At 41.1% G+C, this 24136-nt stretch overlaps 1 protein-coding gene across 1 annotated transcript in view; it reads right to left on the reverse strand.

Annotated features, from left to right (window-relative positions):
* The window catches only part of gmds (GDP-mannose 4,6-dehydratase), a 205685-nt gene that overhangs the window by 6282 nt on the left and 175267 nt on the right, over window positions 1-24136 (reverse strand). Inside the window, exon 10 of the mRNA XM_080888036.1 lies at window positions 1149-1217. Coding sequence (XP_080744162.1) covers window positions 1149-1217 — 69 coding nt within the window. The remainder of the gene's footprint in view (window positions 1-1148; window positions 1218-24136) is intronic.

Below are 24136 nucleotides of genomic sequence, written 5' to 3' on the forward strand. Positions count from 1 at the left end.
GTGTCGTTGGGTCATATTGTACTGATAAGAGCTCAGAGCTTTGGAGTGTCTGCAGCGACAGATAGGAGATAAGATTGTTTTTGTTTATCAGAAGATTCAGAATTTATATTTTTATAGTTCAGCCAAACTTCCCGAGCAGGTAAAGTTGAGAAAATATGAAACCTTGAACCGTAGTTTTCTTTTTTTTTTTCTTTCTCCAAAATAAATAAGGTTTAACCGAAAAACACAGTTGTGTTTTCTCAACACTGGCTGCATTATTAATATATTATTTAGCCTTAGAAACTATTTAATCAAAGCGTCTAAGCACTTCAAAAAAATTACATTTTCTAAAATATGTATAATATTTATTTGAAGTACATTTCATTATATTTCAATATATATATTGAAATATAATTATGCTTTATATACTTATTTATATACATATATATATTTAATGGTTTATACCTTGTGTTTGGGGGGGGGGGGGGGGGGGTTGTGTGTGTGTTTCTTGTTTCTTGTCTTGTTTTTATGGACATGAAGTCTGCCAATAAAGATTGAATTGAATTGAATATATATATTTTAGAAGTGCTTTTCTCAGTATATAATTACAAAAAATATAATGAGAAATATTTGCTTAATTTATAGTAGTCTTTGCTTAATAATATTTTATTAAAAGGCTGATTTCTAAACAACATACAAAATGTTATAAAGCAAGTATTTATTTTTATAGCACTATTCACAGAAAGGAATAAACAAAGAGCTTTGGTACCAAAGAGCTTTATAATAATCTGATGCGGCATAAAATGAAAAGTAGATAAAATATACAACTGTAATAAAATTCTAATCTAAAAGCTAAAAGACTCAAAACTCACGTGCTGGTTGGTTTTCTGTTGCTTCGTGTGGATTTGATGCAGTGAACCTTTGTGTATTTTCTTTTAACAGTTCGCTGAAAGAAGGCTGCGTTTCTAGAAATCGTTACAGGCTTTCAAAACCATTCTTTCATTTGTCATTGAAATGTTTTGATTTGGTGTTTTTTTTTTCAGTCACCTTTGATTTCATCACGTCATGCCATTGTCTACACGCGTGGAAAACTACTCCCATTACATTTATTATATGTGTGCTAATGCTATCCAGCAGGACCAACCGGCTGTGCTCTCAAACCAACCTACCTCAAAAGTCACCTTTGGCTTCCAACCCAACTTCTGAGAGGCTTTGGTGCTGTCACCTTGTAGGTAGTCCTAGTAAAAAGACAGAGAGGAGCCAGAGAAAAGGAGAAAGAAGGGAAAGGAGAGAGGGGGAGAAAGAAAAACAAAGGATCTGTCATGACTGATCTGACGCCTGTGAGGAGGAGACCCCTCAGCCCAGCTGATGTGTCACTCCGATATGAAGACGTGCTGGATCAAACTCAATATCCAAACTTGATGTCTTCAACAGGATGCAAGGGATGGAGGGTGATGATAACTTTCTCTCTCCCACATACATGCACACATTATCTCATCTCTTGGGGGAAAAAAGGAGGTCACAGAGTCTCCCTGGCCATCAATCCCCCCCTCTCGGCTCCCCACCTCCGATCTGTCCAGACAGCCCCCGTTGGTGCCAGAGCATGATGAATTGTGGGACTCTGGTGGTGTAACCCCTAGCTCAGGACCCCCCCACTCACCCTCTCCCCCCTCAACCCCTCACTCATTCTCCCCCCCGCTGGGTTTTGCACCGGGTTCAAGATCCAGTGAGACCCTGCTTCAGACCACCAAAGCGAGTCCAAATAAAAAAAAGAAAGAGAGAGAAGCCTCTTCTTTGTGCGTCTTTTTTAAGCTTCAGTCCTTTCTCCGACTTCTATTCCCACTATTCTATTTCTTATATTTACAAAGATTCTCACTCATGGACAACTGTGTCGAACACACAGACGAAGAAAGGCTGATTCTGTGATTTTAATACTTTTATACAGGACGGCTCGTGTTAAACACAGTTATTGCTGCAGTGGTGGTTTCTCAAGAAGTGCTCAAAGTGCTGTGCTGGGTTTCCCCTGTGCTTCTCTCTTTTCTTTTCTCTCTGCACTACACGGGCCTCCTCATGCTCCAAGACCAAAAGTCTGAGGACAACCAAACAAAATAGCCTCTGAAACTCACTGTGGCAGCAGTCTGTACTATCAGTGGTGCAATCTGTCATTGCTTCAATGGGTTACATGCATGCATAGTGTGGCTGCTAAAGGGTGTTATTATTTGTTTTTAACTAACCTGGCAAATATGTTTTCAGGCTAATCGTGTTTCTGCTGATCTCTGCTGTTAGCTGCACATACATATGCACATACATTGATAGGTAATAAACGGCATCCATGTGCACAGAGAGGTATACAGAAAATGATGCATGCGCATACTGGATGGAATTCAGCGGACAAGATCCTGCATGTGTGAACATCACATGTAGTGACGTAACCTGAAAGAGAGGAAGAGCTAAGGAGCTGGTCTCTGGAATTTGAAAGAGGATACGTATACAGTAAGTGTTAGTGTAAGGATAATGCAATCCATGAAGAAAAACAAGTTTGACTTAATTTTAAAAAATACAACACGAGACAAATAACCAAAGGAACGGTAAATACTCGCTAAACTTTCAGCTCAAAAGGGTATTTCATGGTCGATACGCTCTTAGTGTTGCCAGCTTAAACAACCTTAAGTGTCACCGTGTCAACCAGAACTACCATTTTAAGACTTAACTGACTTTGCTGCTGCGTGCAGATGCCGCTCTTCTAGTTTCAGTCTTTCCACAAGATTTTGGAACGTGCAGGGGATTTGCTTTCATTCAGCCACATGAGCATCAGTGAGGTCCAACACTCAGGCTGAACGACGAGGCCTGACTCACAGCCGGTGTACCCGCTTCTCGCGCAAACGTTGGAAGCGGGGTGCAGTCGGTCCAAACCGTTTCTTTTACGGGCCTGGCTTTGTCGTTTAAACACAGTAGGCTCTTTTTCAAACTGTTGTTGCAAAGTTGAAATGAATATCGCTTTATAGCACACACTGTTAGCCGGAAATGCGACGCCAAACCCCACCTATGAACAGCAGCTCAGGGTAAAGTGCACCGAGCAGAGCAGTGTTACCATCTGACACTGAACCTCTTGAAAACGTCTTTTCTGGGTGATCTTATTACAGAGGAACGCACACAGCAGCGCTGGCATACTTGAGCCTTTTAGAGAGCGGGGACCCACATCTCAGAGAGGCTCCACAGCGCTTAATCACACTCTTCTGATTACACACAAAGGCAAGAACACTGAACACACACGGAGGGAACAAGCACAGGCCGATTCAGGTTTCTGACAGCGTTCAGTTTGATATTATTCGGCCCGAGTTGAAAACTTGGTTCAATTCTGGGTGAGCGGTCTTTTTATTTTTAACTCTGCATGGTCTATATACAGCCGAGCAGATGAAAGCTTCAGCCCATTTTCTCCTCCGTCTGTAACAGCAGGACAAACAGCTCTTTCTCATGTGAGCAGCTCTGTACATTACTCACAAACGATTTTGGCACTCAAAGCCATAACTGGAAACATTTTCAGACTAATTACCTGCAGCAATGAGACATAATTTATCATGAGGCTGAATGTAATTATTATAGGGCGACTTACTCCACAATTATATTAAATAATCCACTTGCTTCATAATTATATTGATTAGGGTTTGTAATGGAGAACATTTCATAGCTGGCATAAAAGAAACATCAACTGGTCTAGTCACGAACTGGTTTAGAGAAAAGCGGTAAGCTGACATTAACAAGTAGCAACTGCACCTCCTTTATAATTTCTATACATCAGGGAGTCACATGGTTTATACCTTTGTTAGTGATGGTTTGCTAAACAGCAGGATAGTTAAGTCTAATCTGATGTGAGTGTTTCGGAGACAGATGCTTGAAAAGGGAAAGTAAACAAATGCAGGAAGTTTGACCTGCAGGGAAAAAAATCCCAAAGTTGCCTTTTGTTTAGATTCTGTCTGCATGCATACGTAGTTCAAATGAAGTGAAATAAATATGAAGCTGCAACACCTGCTGCCAATGGCAAGACCCTTACCTGAACTCAATGGACTGAACCTGGAGCGCAGACTCCATCTTTAAAGAGTCACCGTGTCTGCGTTCTGTTAAACGAGACAAGTGACAAATTCATCCACGCACCTGGAGTTTAGAGGCGAGCTCCCAAAGCCTGCGACTGCCTTACAGGTACAGCTTTGACCAGCAAATTTACCCCAAAGTCCAAAACAGACGGCGTTTTCTTACACACATCTGGAGATTTGTACTTTAACCTGAGCTTCTTCTTATCTGGTAAATCACAGCACTCTTACAAACACTGTAGAAACAGTAATGTAGCAACAACACAGGTTATATACGTCTTTGCAAACCAAGTTTTAGAACCACACAATTAACTGTGAGGGAAACTGAGGAGGGTGATGGAAATGCAGAGCAGCGAGACTCCAAACTTCCAGCTGCAGCATTTTGCATAAGGAGCTTAATACAAGCTCCTTTACTGCCATTCGGTGTGACTGATAGATGGCCTGACAGTGCTGTTAATGGTCAGGAGAGGCAATTTTATAAGTGAACCTTGACCACACATGGCACACTTTTTACTTCTTTGACTTTGTTTTCCTTTCAAAGGGTAACACGCATGACGGACATCTCTCTCATACCCTATTTACAGTCCACGGTGGTGGTGCTTAATATGTATTACGCATCAAGAGATCACATCGTTTTGTGGTTTTATATGACTGGAAGCAAAGTAACCGTAAGGTTGTGAGTTTAAATAATTTATCTAAATATTAAAGAAGAAATTCTTGCAGAATATGTGCCAAAACAGACAACATAAATCCTTACTTACTGCTAATGGAAAGGACCTATTAAAACATGTTCCAAGTTTATGTGATGTCAAAAATGGTTGGATTCAAGTTGATGTGTTAACCAGCTACACATCTAAAAAGATGAATGTATCTTTAGAGCAAGTATTCGTACTCCGCCTGTATATTTTCTGTTGAATAGTAAATTTACTAAGACAGTGAAAGCTCTAAAGCACTGAGCAGATTGGGATTTAAATGAGGGGTGTGCGCTATCCACGATAATACTGGTGAAATTATTCTTTTTTTGGAGATATTAAAAAGTGTTATATTGTGGCTGTCACTGCTACAGCAGTGACAGCCACAATGACCACAGCCTCCAATGAGGATTTAATAAAGTAAAACTACTCTAACAACCTCGGAGAACGATTCTTGCTAAAGGTGGACGCACTTTTTTGACCACTTGAGGCAAAAAACACATCATCGAGTACAACCAGGCTACAAGGAAGGAGAGACTATTCAGTTTAGAGACTGCTCAGTATTTTGTTTTTTACATAAATAGCATTTTGTGAATTTTTTTGAAATATCATGATATATTTTTAAGGCTATATAGCCCACCACATAATATACGTGTAAATCGAACAACACGTGAAGCTGGGAGGAAGAAGGCAGAGCCATTCCTTGTATTTAAATCAGCATTTTGTCACCACTACTGTTAGGCCTGAAATCTCCATCTGAGTTTGGCAGGAAAACATCTGCTGAAATCAGACTCTTGTCTGCTAAGTCTGCCTTCTTAGCACGTAACCACACGGTTCAGCATCCAGGAAGTTAATCCAGCGTCTGGTCTTTGTCAACCAGGATTTCTACAGGTGACAGACAACCTCACCATCAGAGCTCATACTGCAGAGTACCACTCAGTGAAATAAAAGCTGAGTCCAAACTGCTAACAAGAGCGTTCTGTGGCCAAGTGAATTCACCCAAACAGAGCATGTAGCGAATAATTCAACATGAACTACTAACAGATGGGGGCACAATACAATCTTCATATGGATCCGATTTGGAACCAAACCCAACAGCTTGGTACGTCCTGTTTAACTCAGCGTTCTGTCCGTGTCTGCAAATATGTAGCAGTCATAATAACACAATTAAGCAGCACAAATCTAAAAAAATAAAAAATAAAAATTTTTTTTTTTAAGCTGTGACAAAATGTGGCTCTCACAAGTTGAATGACAATATGATCTACACCTGGGGCCTGTTCTTCGTACGTCGCTTACTACATCCAAGATCAAATGACACATCCAAGACCAAACCATCGCGCTAACCGTGAGCTCGCTAATCCGGTTCCCCGAACACGCCTGCTGTTGACGATTAGTACAGCTGGACGCAGTAATGTGACATCACTGGGTGTCGTAAAAGGGGCTACGCATCGATAGTAGAAACATTGATCGGCAACCCGCTGATTGGTCGGCGAAAATGTCGAAGGGGCGTGCTCGGTATTTTCCGGCAGCAGAGCAAGAACTCATGAGTGAGGGATTTCAGGAGTTTCAGAGTTTAATTAAAACGCAAGGGAACACTGCAAAGGCTGCAGAAGCAAGGAGAGAGGGCTGGCAGAAAGTTGCTGACAAATCAAACTCGTAGGTAATTTAATAATAATAATACTAATAATAATGGATTGGGTTCATATAGCGCTTTCCAAGGCACCCAAAGCGCTTTACGATACCACTATTCATTCACTCCCACATTCACACACTGGTGGAGGCAGCTACAGTTGTAGCCAGGCTGCCATATCGCGCCATCGGCCCCTCTGGCCAACACCAGTAGGCGGTAGGGTAGATCTATCATATGACACTATATTGTCCAATATCATATGGCATTATATTATATTATAATATGTTATATTATATCCACTTTCACATTAGAGCCACAACAGGACCCACAAGAACATGGGAACAAGTAAAAGTGGAATACAGGAGTATTCTACAGAATGGTAATATTTATCTCTTAGATTGCTTTTCGTCTCTTGGCAAGGTAATACTGGCCTGTAATACTCTGTTAGTTTGTTCATAACAGCAACCAAGAAAAGGGCAGAGGAAACAAAGACAGGTGGTGGTCCTGCACCCCCTCGTCAACAAGTTGGTTAAGTGAATAATACCCTCACGGGAATATCGATATCTCTCAATGAGCACACTGTCGCGCTGAGCTAAAGGATCCTGTCTATCCCGCAATATACGCTGAATTCTGAGGACTCTCCTTATCAATCTTGCACCTTCCGCAATGGGTGGCTCGCGTATACGGACAGGACATGGCTGCGACAGGCTTCCCAAATCCACCTTCGCTTTTATAGCCGTGGTCTCTCATCTTGATTACACGAAGTAATTTACAATTACTACTCTGAAATATGAATTACATCTGTAATAATCACATACATGTAATAGAATGTTAATAGTTCATTTCCCTTTTTTAGGAAATGACCTGTATGTATCTGTGTGACATCAATAAAAGGATCAAGTGCTGCATTATCTTTAGTTACATTGATGTTATTTATTTATGGTGAAACAGTGGTGGAATATCGCTGTTGCTTTCGTATAAATGAAGCGGACATACCTGCGTGGCCGCGATCTAATCCTGTTTACATAAAGTAAACCTGCTCCCGAGCAGGTTTACGCTTACGGCTCTGTTGCTATGACAGCAAGTCCCGGATGAGCTTCGGGGAACCGAACGATCCGGGATCACGCGAAATCGTCAACAATCTAATCCAGCTAACTTACTTAGCGAGGTACGAAGAACAGGCCCCTGCTCATCAACCGAGACTAAGTTAAAGCCTATGAAGAGGCATTGAGGTCTCTGAGTGGCATCAAAGAGTTCATTTTGTCAGACGAGTAAAAAGAGGGTCACATTTATTATTTACAAAGCGTTACACAAATAAGGCAACATCATTTCGGTCAATTCTGATCATCAGCTCATGGCTGTAAAGTCATTTCTATAAGTTTCTGAATTAAAAACCTTAACTAAGTATTAAAAAACGCATCTTTGATTCTGAGACGATTTTCTGTCCTGATTATGCGATGAACACTGCCACAAGTAATTGGTATGTGGAAAACACCAGCCAGAAACTTTCCTCAGGAACAAATGGAGTGATTGTAGTGGCCGAACCGATCCCAGATTGATCCAAACTTTGAAAGAGAAAAAGCACAGACTCAAATTGCAGATTGAAATAAAACCACAACATCCCCAGTTTTTATCTAATCTTAGCTCCCAAGCAATAGTTATGAGACTGGGATGTAAAAGGATCTTCATCACATGCCTGGAGTATGCTTTGGTAATGCATATAAGTTGATGATTTTAGCACTAGGTGGTCCTTTCCTCTTTCTTCCTGATCAGCTCAGTTTATTTGATCAGCTGTACTGGTAATGACTGGAAATAAATGGAACTTAACTGGACAATCTAAAAAGCCACAACATCTTCCTACAGTTTACTGTTCATTAAAAAAGTACTTTTGGACTAGACCGAAACATCAGATAAAACAAAAGCAGTATGACTATTGAAAAGACTCAAAATATAACTGTAACCTATACAGTCAAACAATCACTCGTAATACAAAAAGCCTGACAAGTATGCGGTCTGACCTTCCCTTACTCATTCTGCTCTTTTGCCCTTTTTCTTACACTATCCAGTCTAATAAAGAGGAGAAGCCATAAAATTAATCCTTAGAAATGTAAAAGTGAGAGACAAATAGGGTGTGATCATGGTCCATAAAGCACACAGCCAGTAAGAGGCCCTCAGAGCAGGCATTTAACGCAAAGGAATCTGGTATCACTACAAGGCCTTTCAATAAATCACACAGCACACGGGCTGACCCCCACATAAGGGCACATACACACTAACAGGCAGCGATGTGTGAACACGCACACACACATACACACACACACACACGCACGCACACATGCGCACACGCACACACACACCAAGTACAATTGTCAGGATAGATTAAAAAATGCTAAATGTCCCTAAGCTGCATTTATTTTTCTTCCGACTGCAAACCTACCCAGATCAAACATTTTCAAGAAACCGATTCTCTTTCCTCTCTCTTGCCCTGAGGATTGCATGCTGGGAGACTATGATGTGGTTTTGGAAGTCCAGTAGTGCCTCTGGTATTTGTACAGTAGTGGACATGAGGCTGCAAATACTTCAAAGGAAATTAGATAAAGGGGCCGAGAACGCTGTGAGAGTCTGGAGCCCATGGTCTCCATGTCCCCAGCAGACCCAGATGTTCCAACCAGACCCAGATGTTCTGATCTTTGACCTCGGTGGGATTTTGATGGAAAAAGTCATCCCTGATCCAGGGCTTTTAAACCCGGAATGAATTACTGCGCGGACAATGACAAGGACATGAAGGCGGGACAATGAGGAAGGAGCAGACTGATACCTAGCCTGCCTGCAGAAACATGAAAGTTAATGCATGCACAATGTGCACAGGTGTGGGAGTCGCCATCTGTGTTTGTGTGTCTGTGCAGGTGGGGACATACTTGTAGCAAAAAAAGTGAGTTTCATCGTTTCAGTGCTGCCTGGACCTACAGTCACAAATCTGTCACTGGTCAATTTCTAACGCCAGCATCGCCTCAACTTATCACTTCCTTTAAAGCACAAAAGACCCTCAGTTTCAAGTAAAGGGAAGGGAGAAGGAGGGAGGGATGAAATCGGAGACTGATGCAGTAATTTGTACAACAGCAGTAGTCTCTGTTTTAATGGCTCAGGTGTGAGAGCGAGCTGTCCACAAATCACATGGCTGAGAGTTTCATCCATGGCCCTTCCACACGCCAGGGCATCTTTGAGCATCTTACTGAGTTATAAGATGTTATTGATGATTGGCCTGCTCTATTGTCACTGGGTTGTGTGTGTGCATTAACAGGTGAATGTTAAAAAGGTGCTCTTTAAGTGCTTCACATTCACCATTTCTTTTTCTAATTAAATTCACAGTACATCATAATCTTGTAATAACTTGGTAATAACTTAATACTTAATTCTAGTGACACAAAAATTTGACTCTGACATGAAGTATCTGTTCAAGCACAGTAGATTGTGCTTCTCAGCCTGGGGCTGAGGCTCAGGATCGCTAAGGTGGGTTTCAAAGTGATTAGTAAGAGAAGTTAAACATACACAGATCTTACATTAGCAGATATAACTGTGACTGAACTGAAAAGAGAATGTAATAAAGTAACAGAAATTCAGGCCAACAGGTTAGATTATACAGAATATTTTAAGTTATTACTTTATTGCTTTAAATAAACTAAAAATAGTATTACGAGGAATTTACTATTATATGGTAGGAGGTTAAATGTTTTAAAACTACGTAAAATCTAAAAATCCTCATATATTCTCCTTTCAGTTACTTAACATTTGAAGAAGAAATATTGTCTGCACGACTGCACCCGCTTATTTTAGCTCTTTTCGACACAATATGTTGTTTACACTGGAACAAAATATGGAAACCAGAGTCATAAAAAAATGTAGGTTACCTCTGTCTGCACTACTCCTTCAAACTGACATACTTTCTATTTAGTGTAATTTATCTGGCATCTTATGAAATCCTGGAATCTTGAGCAGAAGAAACGAAGACCTGTGGGTTTCATTTGTGCCACTCTGTGGCAACACAAATCAGTGATTTCATATTTATTGTTTCCTCAAGTCAATAAAGCATCACTGCAGTAAATTTCAATGAACTCCGAGCTGCTGCGTCTTTAGGAATCCAAGACAGTTATTAGCCGCTCCCAGCCAGATGTCAAAGGCCAGGTCCAGCGTGTCTCATTCAATGTATGCGCTTGAGTCTACGGGGGAGAGAGAGCGAGCTGTGTGAGTTACAGCTCAGGTTTCCTTCCCTCACTCCCCATGCAGCTTGGCCTGCACACAATGTGTTAAGTGACCTCTAAGGGGTGGCCCTGTCACCTTGATGAGTATGTACAATACTACACTGCACATGTGCGCGCACACACACACACACACACACACACACACACACACACACACACATATATACACAGTAATGACATATTTAGTGCAGAAAGCCACACACAAAAACTCTTAAAAGACTAAATCAGTAGGAAAGCAGGAGTGTGTGAATCTTCTCGGGAAAACAGTGAAAGTCATGTTAATATTTAAAAGCTAAATTATCACAAACTCTCACTTCATGTCATCTTCTCGCCTCTCTCTCTCTCTACTGGCTCTACTGTGTTGATTGCTCTCCATCAGTGCTCATTAAAATTCCTGGGGTAGCCGTGTGATAAATATTTATGCGGCTGAGGACACACTCCACACACACTCCAAACACACTGGAGTGGCTGGATCTGACTGCCGATAGTGTTAAGTGCCTGAAGGCTCTGGTAAAGAGTGGAGACCCACTGCCTGCCGCGTGGTTGTATACATGAGGCGTTTACTGTCAAGATAATGGGAGGAGGGTTAAGATTTATGAGCATTAATGGAGTTTAAGTTCTGTTTCTATGTGTGTGTCCGTGTCCGAGGATAATCTTTTAATGTGTGAAGTTTATGGAAATGAAGAGGAAAACATCGCACATTAGCACATCTGGATATAAACGCATTTGCAGACACACACACACATACAAACAGAATGTAACCACAGTGTAGCTGGACTCCTCACTACTGTTCCACAGAGCTGCTGACGACCCCCCTCTTCCTCCTGTATTCTATTATTCCTGTGGACGGGAAACAGATCATAATTCCAGGAGTCAGCAGAAAGCAGCAGAGGGAGAGAGTGAGAGGTAGAGGGAGGGAAAAGACTACGGGAGGCGGGGGTGAGGGGGTGGCTCAGGTGACTGCTCACTTCCACAGAGGTCAAACTGAAACTGTGCAGTTAAGTAATTCCCAGTGAAAAGTAAGTAAGTGTTTAGTCTGTTTGGGCATTTGTATAATAAAGTTTGGGCGAAGCAGCGGCTTCCAGTGAAATCAGCTGGTGTGTGTCAGCGTGAGCGTGTGTGTGGTGAGTGTTTAACATTTCTATAAGCGTGTGGCTGTTTCATATTTCAGAAGACATCAAAGGCAAACTTAATTTCCCTTCTTTAAACAACATTCTTTACAATCATACTTAAAAAAGGAGGGAGAGAGCGAGATTGAGTGAGAGAGGGTGAGAGACTGAGGGGAGAGGAAAATCTCATCCTCTCTTATCTTAATTGTTGTGTAATCTCAGTTAAGCATCGAGGGGTTTGTCTAGGCTTTGACACCCAGCCTCAGTGTTTTGGTACAGATGATGACTGTTAAGTAGCTTCTATATTCTCCATGCTGAAGGAAAGTCTGGGTCCAATTTATATGATTAATATGGCAACAATTGAAATGGATTAAAGTAACAGCTACACTGCTAACATTAGATACAGCTTTGATGTGTATAGAGGACATTGGTAACAGGCAGATTAACATTAAGACCTCAAGCCTACACATTAAAATTGAAGACTATATATAAAAGATGGACATAAGCACTGTGTTGTTACTACAGCTGGCTACCTTTCATACTTTAAAACACACTGGTATCAGTACAGGCACCTGTATTTGGTACCAGAAGTGAATAACAACTGTTTTTCTGGACTTTGCTCAAAAAGAAATAATAAATTAAAATTTTTTTCTTGAGTCTATACTTCTCCACTGAAACATTTTACTTCTTTGAAACACTTTACACACAACACAAAACCAAATCTCTCTGTTTTGACCAGATTTTTTCTCTGATTAGATGTGGTTTGCATTTTGCACACCAACAATTATGTGTAACTTTTGGCACACACTAACAGTGTGTGCCAAAACGGTGGGAACAGCTAACCCCAGATATGAACTGATATCAAAAGTGACACCCAGTGATTTGGTGTAAAACTGTATCAATGCTGAATTTGGTACCCACCCCTACATGTCCCCCACTGGTTTTTGAAGGTTCAACGTAATTATTACTGATGTTCTGGAGGCTGAAATGAAAATATTTGGAGTTTTAAATAATGAAATTAAATAACAAGCTCTCTCCATAAACTGTATGGCACTAATGAGACATGCCGTATCTGCTACAGTAAGAAAACGGCTAAAGGCCCTTTCACTTAGGAAGCAGAACGGACTGAGCCAACTGCTACGTGTTGCAAATGACTAAATGCTTTTTTCTTCCTGCGCACTTGTAACACAATGAGCTGATTTCAGATGGTGTGCAGGAGGAGGAAACTGGTGGAGCAGCCTGCAGCAGAGACATGGACATTGCTTTTTATACTTTTTTATTGCACAACAGGACAAGAAACAATTATGGGTCTTTAGAAGCCCCTACACAGACAGAATACTAATACAAAGCTAGCCAAGAACGCAGGCTGATGATAAAGCTGAGTAAATGCAGACCACATCCCAGCAGCCAGAGCCTGAGTTTCAGCAGGTAACAACCTGATGAACAATCAGGCTTGCAGCATTTTAGCCTCCAGTTCTACTACATGTACATGTTTCTACAGCAGAATCACTGTGGCAATCGAATTCAAATCTCTGTGGGCTGGTTGTCATCTTTGCTTTTTGTAGTCGGCTTTGTTTTCATACATAACACTAAAAGAAAGCTCTTGTGTGTGTGCTCATTAGGGATTTCAGTTCATGTGGGGAACTGTAGCCAGTGTTTTATATTGTTAACTGGTAAGTATGTGGCAATGCACGGTTATTTAATGGAGAGATAATGTAACAAATTAGATTCTTTGGCATGTAACTAAGTAACTTACTGTATAACTTTTAAGAAGTGTAATGTGTAACTCTACTTTTTTGAGTAACAACCCCAATTATTATATTCTAAAACATAAAACTACATGCAATATAAAATTAGTATTGGAACAATACATAGAAAAAGATTTGTGTTTGGCTTACTGGATTTTGTCTACATTCGTGGACTGTGCAGGCATTGTCTTCTAGCTGCACAATCAGCATTCTTATCTATGATTATAACATCACAGCCTCAACTGATTAAATGTGGGAGTCATGGGCACGGTGGTTTACTTGTTTTCTTGCACAACTTCACATAAGTGTTGCTGTTGTCTTTTTTTCCCCCAAAACACACACCAAATTATAACCTTGGTCTTATTTTGGAAGGCTTTTGCAATTGCTTAACACTGTGCATAGCAAAATAATTGCTGAGAGCATGGCATTTCTACTAATTTCTACAAAACAAACCACAAGTCAGACATTCAGGCAGATTTTCAACCAACCAAAAGTTTAGGCAGATTATGTAACCCAACATATTTTGAGGTAAAGCTGAAAGTCAGAACACCTGAAACGATGGCGTAATCCCTCAAGTCAGCCAGTTTTTGAGTGATCGTTTCACTGTTCAACGCTGGGAACAAGTGATGTTGGCAAACATGTGGGTTTGAAACCTGTCTGACAGTCTAACTTGTATTTCTTGCCCTGTTTGACTTTGTTCTAGATCTTAGCTTTTAGCGTGAGTACAATTTTGTTATTACTGATGTCCAGATCTGTTATTATATGCCCAGTGGTAACAAAATTAAATTATGGTTTGACGAGCCAAAACCAAAAACGTCTAACTTCTCTCCTGCCTTGGCCTCTATCACACAAACAATCTACTTTTAGTTCGGCCTCACAGTATACAAACACACACATCAAGCGTGTATAGGTTACATGTCTGCTCTCATTTTGGGAGCTGTTTTTGTACGGGTGACATAGATGTCAGCTATGTTGGATGAAGATCAACAGGTGAGTTTTGGCTGAAGGATGTGGTACACACACACACTTTAGCATACACATGCACACAGAGTGAGATGATCCCTTGATGTGATCTAATTCAGGCCCTGGCTGAACTTTCAGTGGCGTTGGGGTTAAGCGAGGCAGTCGCACATAAAAACTTCTGTCTGCAGTTTTCAACTCCCAGCACACTATTTATTAGTCTCTTGCTCTTTCCTTCTCCCCTTCTCCGTTTTTCACCTCAGCCGCTCTCTGAACCTGCTAACAGACAACCTTGTCTCTCCTCCGTGACTCTCACCAGCCATTGCTCATTTTCTGGATGTAGTCAGGTTTGCTCTGGTTCAAGAGGAAAACTGGGCTTTTCTTTGTATCATGCATGTGTGCAAGTGGACAATTTCAATCAAAGATTGTAATAAAATATGATCAAAGACATTAACATATTACATACTTTTTATTTTTGATCACAAACTGCCTTTTCACTGTTTTAGGTGGTGCTAAGAAAATCCTGAGAAACTAATAAACAAATAGTTTTTCTTTTAGACTCTTCTAGTATTGTTTGTATTATATGAACATTAAACACTGGGAGGAAGGAAAATTTCCACATTGGAATATCGGTTATTGAACAAATTTTTTAAAAATGTAGGATAAGCACCACAATAAGGAATCTACAAGGTTTTAAAACTTCAACAAGTGGCCACAACTCACAATTCAGATTCTGCTAAATGCAGCAGGTACATGTTTTACTGGGGTGCAGTAGAGAACACTGGCAAGACAGCTGAAGTATTTAATCCTGCTTCTAGAAAAACGTAACTTCAATTTTAATTTCATAAGTTCAGTATAGATAATATGTTACAGTCATGTGAAAAAAAAGGTCTTACAAAGTATGCAGTTACTAATTCCATAGGATTAAGTGGGCAACTCAAATGTTAAATAAAAAATGATCAAATCAAATATATTTTATAAATATATAATATTTATCATATCATATAAATATATGATATAATAAATGCGTTAATCAAAATTACCTGATTAATTGATGAGCAGTAAGTGTGAACACTTTGATTTAAGCAGACGTTTTGGCAGGTTGCTGGTCTAGAGTATCCAAGTATGTCTTAGTGCAATGCCAAGGAAAGACATCAATCATTTTAGCAAAACAATTGTTGCTGTGAATGTGTAATAATGCCATTTCCAAACAATTTAAAGTCTATTATTCTACAGTGAGAAATGATTCACAAGCAGAAAATGTTAAATACACCTGTCAGTCTTCCCAGGAATAAATGTCCCACCAAAGTCAGTGCGTGGAACGCTCAGATAAAGTGCAAATAAACCAAGCTGTACATCTCAGACCCTACAGGACTCAGTAGGAATGTTAAATGCTAGAGTTCATAACAGTACAATTAGAAAAAAGACTGACCAAGATGAGCAGTTTGGAAGGGTTTCCAAGAGAAAACTCTTCTCTCATGGCAGCACAGCTTAGGCCTACAAAGTTGCATCTGAACAAACCACAAGATTTCCGCCTTCCACTCCCTTTGAGATGAATTTTTAAAGATTTTACAGTAAAAATCTAAATAACATTTGACAAAAGTATCTCTCTAGATCACAGGTGTCGAACTCCAGGCCTCGAGGGCCGGTGTCCTGCAGGTTTTAGATGTGTCCTTGATCCAACACAGCTGATTTAAATCGCTAAATGACCTCCTCAACATGTTTTAAAGTTCTCCCGAGGCTGGTAATGAACTAATCATTTGATTCAGGTGTGTTGATATCTAAAATCTGCAGGACACCGGCCCTCGAGGCCTGGAGTTCGACACCCCTGCAGATACTCCACATACTGCTCCATTAACACATTTTCCAGTGACATTTTCTCGGTACAAACTTGTTCTAATGACAACAGTTTACTGATATTTTTTAGGCCACTGGTACGCACTTCTGAATTTATTATTATTCAAGAGAAATGAAGTCAAAACAACAGGAGCAGACAGAGGCAGAAAGAGGGCAAGCAGGAGGAAAAGGGCGGCTTGAATGGACATGCTCATCTGCTTTGGGTCAATGGATTTCAATCCCGGCTCACTTCCCTTATGTCTATCCTTCCTCTATAAGACGAAGGATAGGAAAAGGCCAGTGGTGGTGTTGGATGACATGTCGTGGACAGGGGAACAGGCTTCTATAGGCTACATCTCATCCAGAATGGCGTTTCCTCTCTAAGCAGCATTCCTCATCTTATCAGCTCCAATAATCTGCTCTTCTCATCGTGCCCAAACAGGGAGAGCCAAACCTGAAAGAGTGCACAGGAGAGAGAAAGAGAGAGAGCAAAAAGGAGCTCCCTTTGCTTGCTCTCTCGTCCTCTAACTCTCTCTTTCTGTGTCTGTTAGCTGGTGATAGAGTGATAAGGTGGGGAAGAAAACAGTGAGCTGTCTGCCACTTAGAGGAAGTGGTCGCTCAGCCCTGAAGACTGAGCATACCCCAAAACTGGACTCAGAAAGAGGGGAGGAAGTGCAAGCTTCCTCAAAGTAACTAAAAACATTTACAGTCTGAAATCTTCACTGTAATCGAAAAACAAGAGAAAGTGATGTTTATCCTTTAAAATTTACTCAAAAACATAAACAACACAGGCTATAAACTGCTACACAGTCATATGCAAAGTGTTATGGCCAATGTGTGAGCCACTGGGACACAAACTTCAATACAAGAGCAGCAAATCTGGATCACAGTAATGAGAAGTATTTCAAAGTAACCACCTCTTGTTATCAGTTTTAATTTAATTGTCATATAAAAGTGTAGCTGTACACACTTTGAGTGATTTCTAATTGAATTTGTGGTCTCTACCTGCAGTACCTCCAGCAGGTGGTCTCAGCTCACACTTTGAGAATCACTGGTGTAATGCAATCCAGAAACGGAGACTTACTCTCAAGGTAAAAATTGCACCTTTTACTACAAGTTGTTTTTAGCAATAAGGAAAAACCTTTACTTTGAAAACACTGGCTGCTTCTCTGTTGCATCACAGCTTTTTAATGTTCCGCTCAGTTGGTGTCTTCCTTTAAACTATGGATAACCTCTCCAATCTGCTAGCAACCAAACAATCACGGTGAGGTTTTTGGTCCAGCACCCTCTTTGCAACTGATTTCACCTAGTGAGAACCAGCAGCATCCCACAATCTCTCGCCAATGGGCTGGGGAAAACACACCAGTGACCAGACCGGGGGCTTGCTAACCGGTCACTAGGCCTGTGTGACCGAGGCCTAAGCAAGTATGAAATGTGAAGCAGACAGAACTACTTGTTTGAAGCTACAACAGTAAAGCCTAAACTGCAACAATACATTTTGCTGTGTTGATACTGTGCAGCTACTTTAACTTCAGTCAGTTCTCTGAGGGTTCAAGCTGTGAGGAAGGATTGAGAATAAAATATCAGATGAGCCAGTCTGAGAGTGACTGAATGAAAAAGAGAAAGACATGAGCGGGAGTGAAAGAACGAGAGAAGGAGGAAATAACGAGAAAAGGTAACAGTAAAACAATAGAACAGCCTTAAGGTTAAGGGAATGTAGTGGTGCTGGAGTTCAGGAGATTCAAAAGAAGTGTGTGTATGAGAAAGAGAGACTTGTGAGTGTGTGAATACTGGGTCGCCTGAAGAGAGCGGCCCCAGAATTAATTACCCAATCAAGATAACCAGCCAGGGAAAGACATTAGGGAGGTCACACTACAATTAACCTCTTAGTCTAAACCTCTCTCTCTCACTCACACACACACATGCACACACACAATAAAGAAGTCATAGGTTCATTGAAAACACAGTGAATAAAAGTTTAATATCACTTTTCAGGGGTGACTTTCGCTGACTGCAGGGCCCAATATGCTCTTATTTTGAAGCATTTCCTGCACTCTGTTATTTTTGGGAGATATAGCGACTCTACCTGTCCTGTTCAAGAATCCCTGGCAAAGCCATGTTGTTTACAGTGGGATATTGAGTGAGTCGGGGGCTTGAGTGGAGTGGAGTCGGATGTGGTTCACACATTCCACCAGAGACTCAGATTACACTGCAGGAAACACCGGCCCTGCAAGACACACACTGCCTGACTCTGTGATTTATAAACATACTCCTCTATGGGACATACACACTCTCAGAGACACACATTAAAAATCTCAGCGGCTTCGCTCTGAGCCAAGGCTGCATCTACATCTCTCATTCACTTTCTTCCTTTCCTTCCTTCCTGCTTCTCCTGTAATTCTCAGACTCGTAGCTGGGCTGTCGCGGCTAATAGTAAAGACAACTCATGGGTGTTAGCGCCGGTTTGACATCATTGCATATTCATGAGCTGGTGGGCGAACATTCAGTCTGGCATTCATTAGTAAACACAACTTCAATCACCATAAAGTGGCCCTTTGTGAAAGGTTTATGAAAGACACACACATGAAATAGGTCTCTGGGAAGACTGTCCTCCTCAGAAAACCAAAAGAAAGGACAAACAGAGACACCGAAGACGGGCCGCCAGTCAATCACAGACTGAAATGTAATATGTTCAGTATTGATATTATATTATGAATAGTGCCCAAAATTGGCGCAATGACATAAGTGTCAAAGATTCAAATATTCCAGGTGAAGCAGATGCTTTATTCAAAATGTCACTTTTAGGAACAACCAACAAACTATAACACCATTTTGTCAGATGCTGCTTATGGACATGAGCCTCTCGCACAAGGTGTCCTTTGGTGTCAGACTTTGATGACTTTGAAGTACCGCCATGAAAAATTACTCACACCAGCAGCTTTGGCAAAGAATCACTGACTGACTCCCAAAGGAAGGTAATGGTTTGGATCTACAATTCAGTCAGAAGACTGAGTTTTATTTTTTCATGCTCTCATTATGTCCACATCACCAGCCTAATGCTCAAAACTGAATTTATAAAACCACTTAGGAAAATGTAACACAGGTCCGATCTGATCTTTCCCTCCTCTCCTGAAAAAGCTCAGTGCATCTTACAATCCGGTATCCACGTTGCCTGAAGCTGCTCAGCGGAGAACCCTGGGTAATCAAGCCCAGCTGTGACAAGGGGGCAAAGACAAGGGCTGACAAAACTCACTCTTCTCTCTGTAACTCTTTCAACAATACCCTCTTCCCCGCTCACCCCAGCCTTTTCTCCTCATCTGCCATGTTTCTCTTGTCAGGCCTTTGGATGAGTAATGCTGGCTAATAGCTCAGGAATCCTAGCCCGCGATCCTCCTTGGTGCTTCCTTGCTATCTCTGGGACACACTGCAGCCAACAAATTGCTGTAAGGTGCTGAGGATACACTTCTTTATCAAGCCACACGCATTATGACAGACCAAATACGGATGATAAGGAACGTTAGACTAGCAGAATGCGTAGGTGTCTATAGCCTGAGGCAGAACTGGGGAGACGAGAATAAGTCTTCCAATCTTAATAACAACCTAGTTCTCTGTGTGCAACAACTTTATCAATGCTTCTTTATACTTGTACACCTTCACATCCAATGAGACTCCATACTGTTGCCATGTCTCTCTCTTTCTCTCTGGGAGCAGTACCGGGTCAGTCTGTGGGTTGGACTGCTGAGGGGCCCAGGGTGGTTCCGCTCTGACGGTAGGAGGAAACTCCTTCAGGAAATACCAAACTGCCAGACATACACACTCACACACACAATCCACAATCTCCCTTTCTTTTTCAAGTACTAGCAAACTAAAGCTCTGCACAAACTGCCCCAGTCCATTACTGCCTTTTTTCACTTTCAGCTCCTTCACACTGAGACAAGCAGACAATCTGAAAATACAGTTCTGTTTAGTGCAGTCAAATATCCACAGGAACGTCGGGTTGCATGTTAACCTGCAGTGTTACACAACCCAGAAGCTGGGAGACAGCCAGGGGTTTTATGGCATCAATTACAGGTAACTTTAACGAGTCGGCTCAATTAAACAATAAATCACAGCAGAGCCAAGTTTCTGCCCCTGAGAGCCCTACCTCTCCGCACACACCATTAAAAGTTGACTGAGGTGTTTCCTTCCAAAAGAATGAGGAATTAGATTCACTAACATGCAAGAAAACAGACACCTTTACCTCACAAAAATGAGTATGAGCAAAAAAGAGAGACAGGAGTCATCTTATTTAAAGACTTGATTCATCCCATATATATATATATATATATATATATATATATATATATATATATATATATATATATATTTTAGGGGTGCAACGATACACAAAATTCACGGTTCGGTTCGATACTTTGGTGTCACGGTTCGATATTTTTTCGATACAAAAAAAATGTTCATGCCTTTTTAATTTGTCATTTATTAAAATTATAAATATATATTTTAACTCAAAAGTACAGTTTTTAAATTTAACCCTAACCCTTGTGCGTGTTTTTTATTTTGACAGCGAATGCGCACCTGCGGACCACTTATGTGCAGCCCTGGTTATTTAGCTCGTCATATTGCAGCCACAGAAATTCTTTTGTCCATGAAACCATAAAGCTGCACTTTCTTTTTGCCTTATAGTCTGATTTGTCATAACTTCTCCGTTTTGTGGTAAGCTTTTCTTTGGCTGTCACTTCTTCACCCTGACCTGTCTTATTTGGCTCAGCAGAACTGAAATGCTTTTACACGCACTCACATAAGCTCAGCGATTCTCTGCGCGATCAACCTCTCACATGTTTAAGCTTGCTGCAGGAGATTTCACTTGTCATGTTTGCGTAGTAAGCTAACGATTAATAAGACGATGTCAGAGGAATTGGTGCACAAATTATCATCACTCACCAATCAGTGCTGTCGCTCTCTATACACAGTTCGCACGATTGCAAAGTGAAAGCAAAAAAACAAGCGCAAATTCAAACGCGATTTCAATATGTCACATATTGACAGTGGCTCACCGATGCCAATGACATAATTACCCAGCTACATTTCTGAAAGAATGCAAAAGCATTGACATATATTTTTCCTACAATAGCCCGACGGGCAGGGCAGAGATAGATTTTGGTAGCCCGACTGAAAAAATCGCTAGCTCCAGGACGTCGGGCTAGCGATATTGCAAGCCCTGTATCTGATTGAGGAATCACTCATCTTTGGAAAAGAGAGTTTATTACAGAGAAATGGCTCTTTCCAAAATAAAAGCTATACTATCCGCTTCTTCTGGGCTATATTCTCAGCAGCATAAGGAGAATCATGTGCTAACAGCTGTCTAAATGACTCGGCTAAAGTTAGTAGCATGCTTGTTGTATTTGTCTTTGCACTAGGATGATGTCGGCGTAAATGTGCAGTCATATTCGTTGTGTTCCCACTAGTGCTTTCAGGTTAATCTCGTTGAAATGACCTTAACGCCACAACACGGCAAATCTCCGTTAACGAGCTACCGGTGCATGGGGCTAGACGGCCAACATGTTAACGAGCTAACTGCGCTAACACACTAGTTCACACCAATGTAATTGAGCATTGCATGGCACATCCAACATACTGTTTTACTTTAGTCCATGACTCGCTTACCTTCAGGGTCATACGTCACATGAAAACCAAAATAATTCCAAACGCCAGATCTGAATGAGGGTCAATTTGCCTGTTGCAAGTAGAGCTTAACTTCTGTCTCGCTAGCTTGCCCTGCGCTCTTCCTTCTGACTATGCTGTCTGTGTTGAGCGCTCAGTGGATCTGCGCTCGACAGTGCAGCCTAGGCGGAGTAGTCGAACACAGATTCACTGAGCGCTCAACACAGACAGCATCGTCAGAAGGAAAATTGATAAAATAAATTACAAATGTTGTATTGTTCGATACATATGCGTACCGAACCGAAAGCACTGTATCGAACGGTTCAATATCGATACGAATATCGTTGCACCCCTAATATATATATATATATATATATCTTACAACATAAATAAATAAAGCCTTCCTAGCTTCAGTTTGATTTTCTCACAGCTACCATCAATGACAGAAAACAGAATTTTACAGAGAGCTTTCCCAGCTCTACAAAAAAAAAAATCAGTCCAGAACATTTTTGCAGAGCTGGGGAAGACGGAAACAAAAGAGATTTGCCTGTGAAAATTAATCACTCCAGTCTGCCCTGACACCATTCAAATCATTATAGGTTAGTGGTGACGCAACTGTCTCGGACTGTTTTGCATGCTTTTGACTGCTGACATCACTGATGCTTTGCTTCACTCCAGAACACTTGTTCTCTATAGACAGACTCTCCCTCATTTTCATATTTTCTTGAAATCTTATTGTGCTAAAACAATAAAGGTCCCGATAGAAAGCGAGCTATTTATAGAGACAATATGCTACTGAAACCTTGGAAGATAAAGAACAGTGGTCTCTCACTGATGTGATTGCGCAGACTCAGATTTGATGATAAAACCTGTGTGACAGCAATAGAATCAGTCAGTCACAGAAGCATGTTTCATAAGGTTGGTGAGCAATCCCCAACAAGTTCAATAATACTACTTTAAATCATGTCTTCCGTGGTATTTAAAGGGAACTCTGATTTTACCAACGAATGTTAGCGTCCGTGCCTTCCGGAGTGGCACTTAGCCTCTGAGAACAATAGTGGGAAATGTAGGTTATAATGTATTTGGAGCTTGACCCACAGAGTGTGAAATGTCAGAGTATCTGGAAGTCTCTGAAATTCGGCCTCTTTGGAACGATAATTACACAGAAGTGAAACACAAACTCATGTCTGTGCCTGAATACAACGTCAATAAAAGCAGTCCTAAACAGTACACCTCTTCCAAGGCTGTCTTCTAATTGTATATTTCTACTGTATTTTCCACTAAAAGTGACAGAGCATCATACATTCACTGAACTAACGCTAAGGTTATTTCAGGCATCCGATCAATCTTCGTAAATAAAAAAAACCCCCCAACATCTGTTAGTCAAGAGCCCATCTCAGCTAAGGTGACAGCCTGGATAGAGTGCCAGTTTAGCAGCAAACTCATGTAAAATATTTCAAAGCTAGTTAGGCTTGAGGGAAGCTGCTGATTCACCAGGAGGAAACTGTCATTTAATACTAAAAATCACTTCAAACAAGCTATTTGATGCAACTGAATTCTAAAAATTGGGATTCCAAATAAATCTAATGGTGGACGTCCTTATTTTCTTTTAGCTAGTTTAAACACTAGTCTTTGCCTTAGCTTAGTCTTTCAGTTAACTCAGCTGACATTGTCAAGTTTAAAGAGTCATTTTTTGTGTCCGAAAGTGCAAAGTTTACATGAATGTCTTAGTTATCTTTGTCTGAAGTGTGTGTGCGCCTACTTTTGTGTGTTTTCAAGCTGGAACACTGTGGCTGACCACAGGAAGTTCTAATCAGCAGTACGGCATGGCTACTACCTTCCCTTTTCCCTGGTGACCTCCTCCTCTCCACCTCCCTCCCTCCACAATAGAGATACCAGGATCACATTACTGACTCTGAGGGTTAAGGGTCAATCCCATTTTTCAGCTCTCTCTGTCCCCCTTTTCCCCTTACAGATTCTTTCCCAGAGGTTACAGGCTTCTGTCACCTAAATTCACATCAGTTCACGCGTGGCAAAGGAGTGGTATCCATCGGAAGCCCTCTATCACATCTCCCACACCTCCCCCTTGTCCTCGCCCACATAGCTATTTTAGTGTCCCCTTGACAGACAGTCCTCTCATCTCAGGGAGCACTCACACAAAGGATTGGACATGG

Source organism: Rhamphochromis sp. 'chilingali' (assembly GCF_963969265.1).
Source record: "Rhamphochromis sp. 'chilingali' genome assembly, chromosome: 7".
Taxonomy (NCBI): domain Eukaryota; kingdom Metazoa; phylum Chordata; class Actinopteri; order Cichliformes; family Cichlidae; genus Rhamphochromis; species Rhamphochromis sp. 'chilingali'.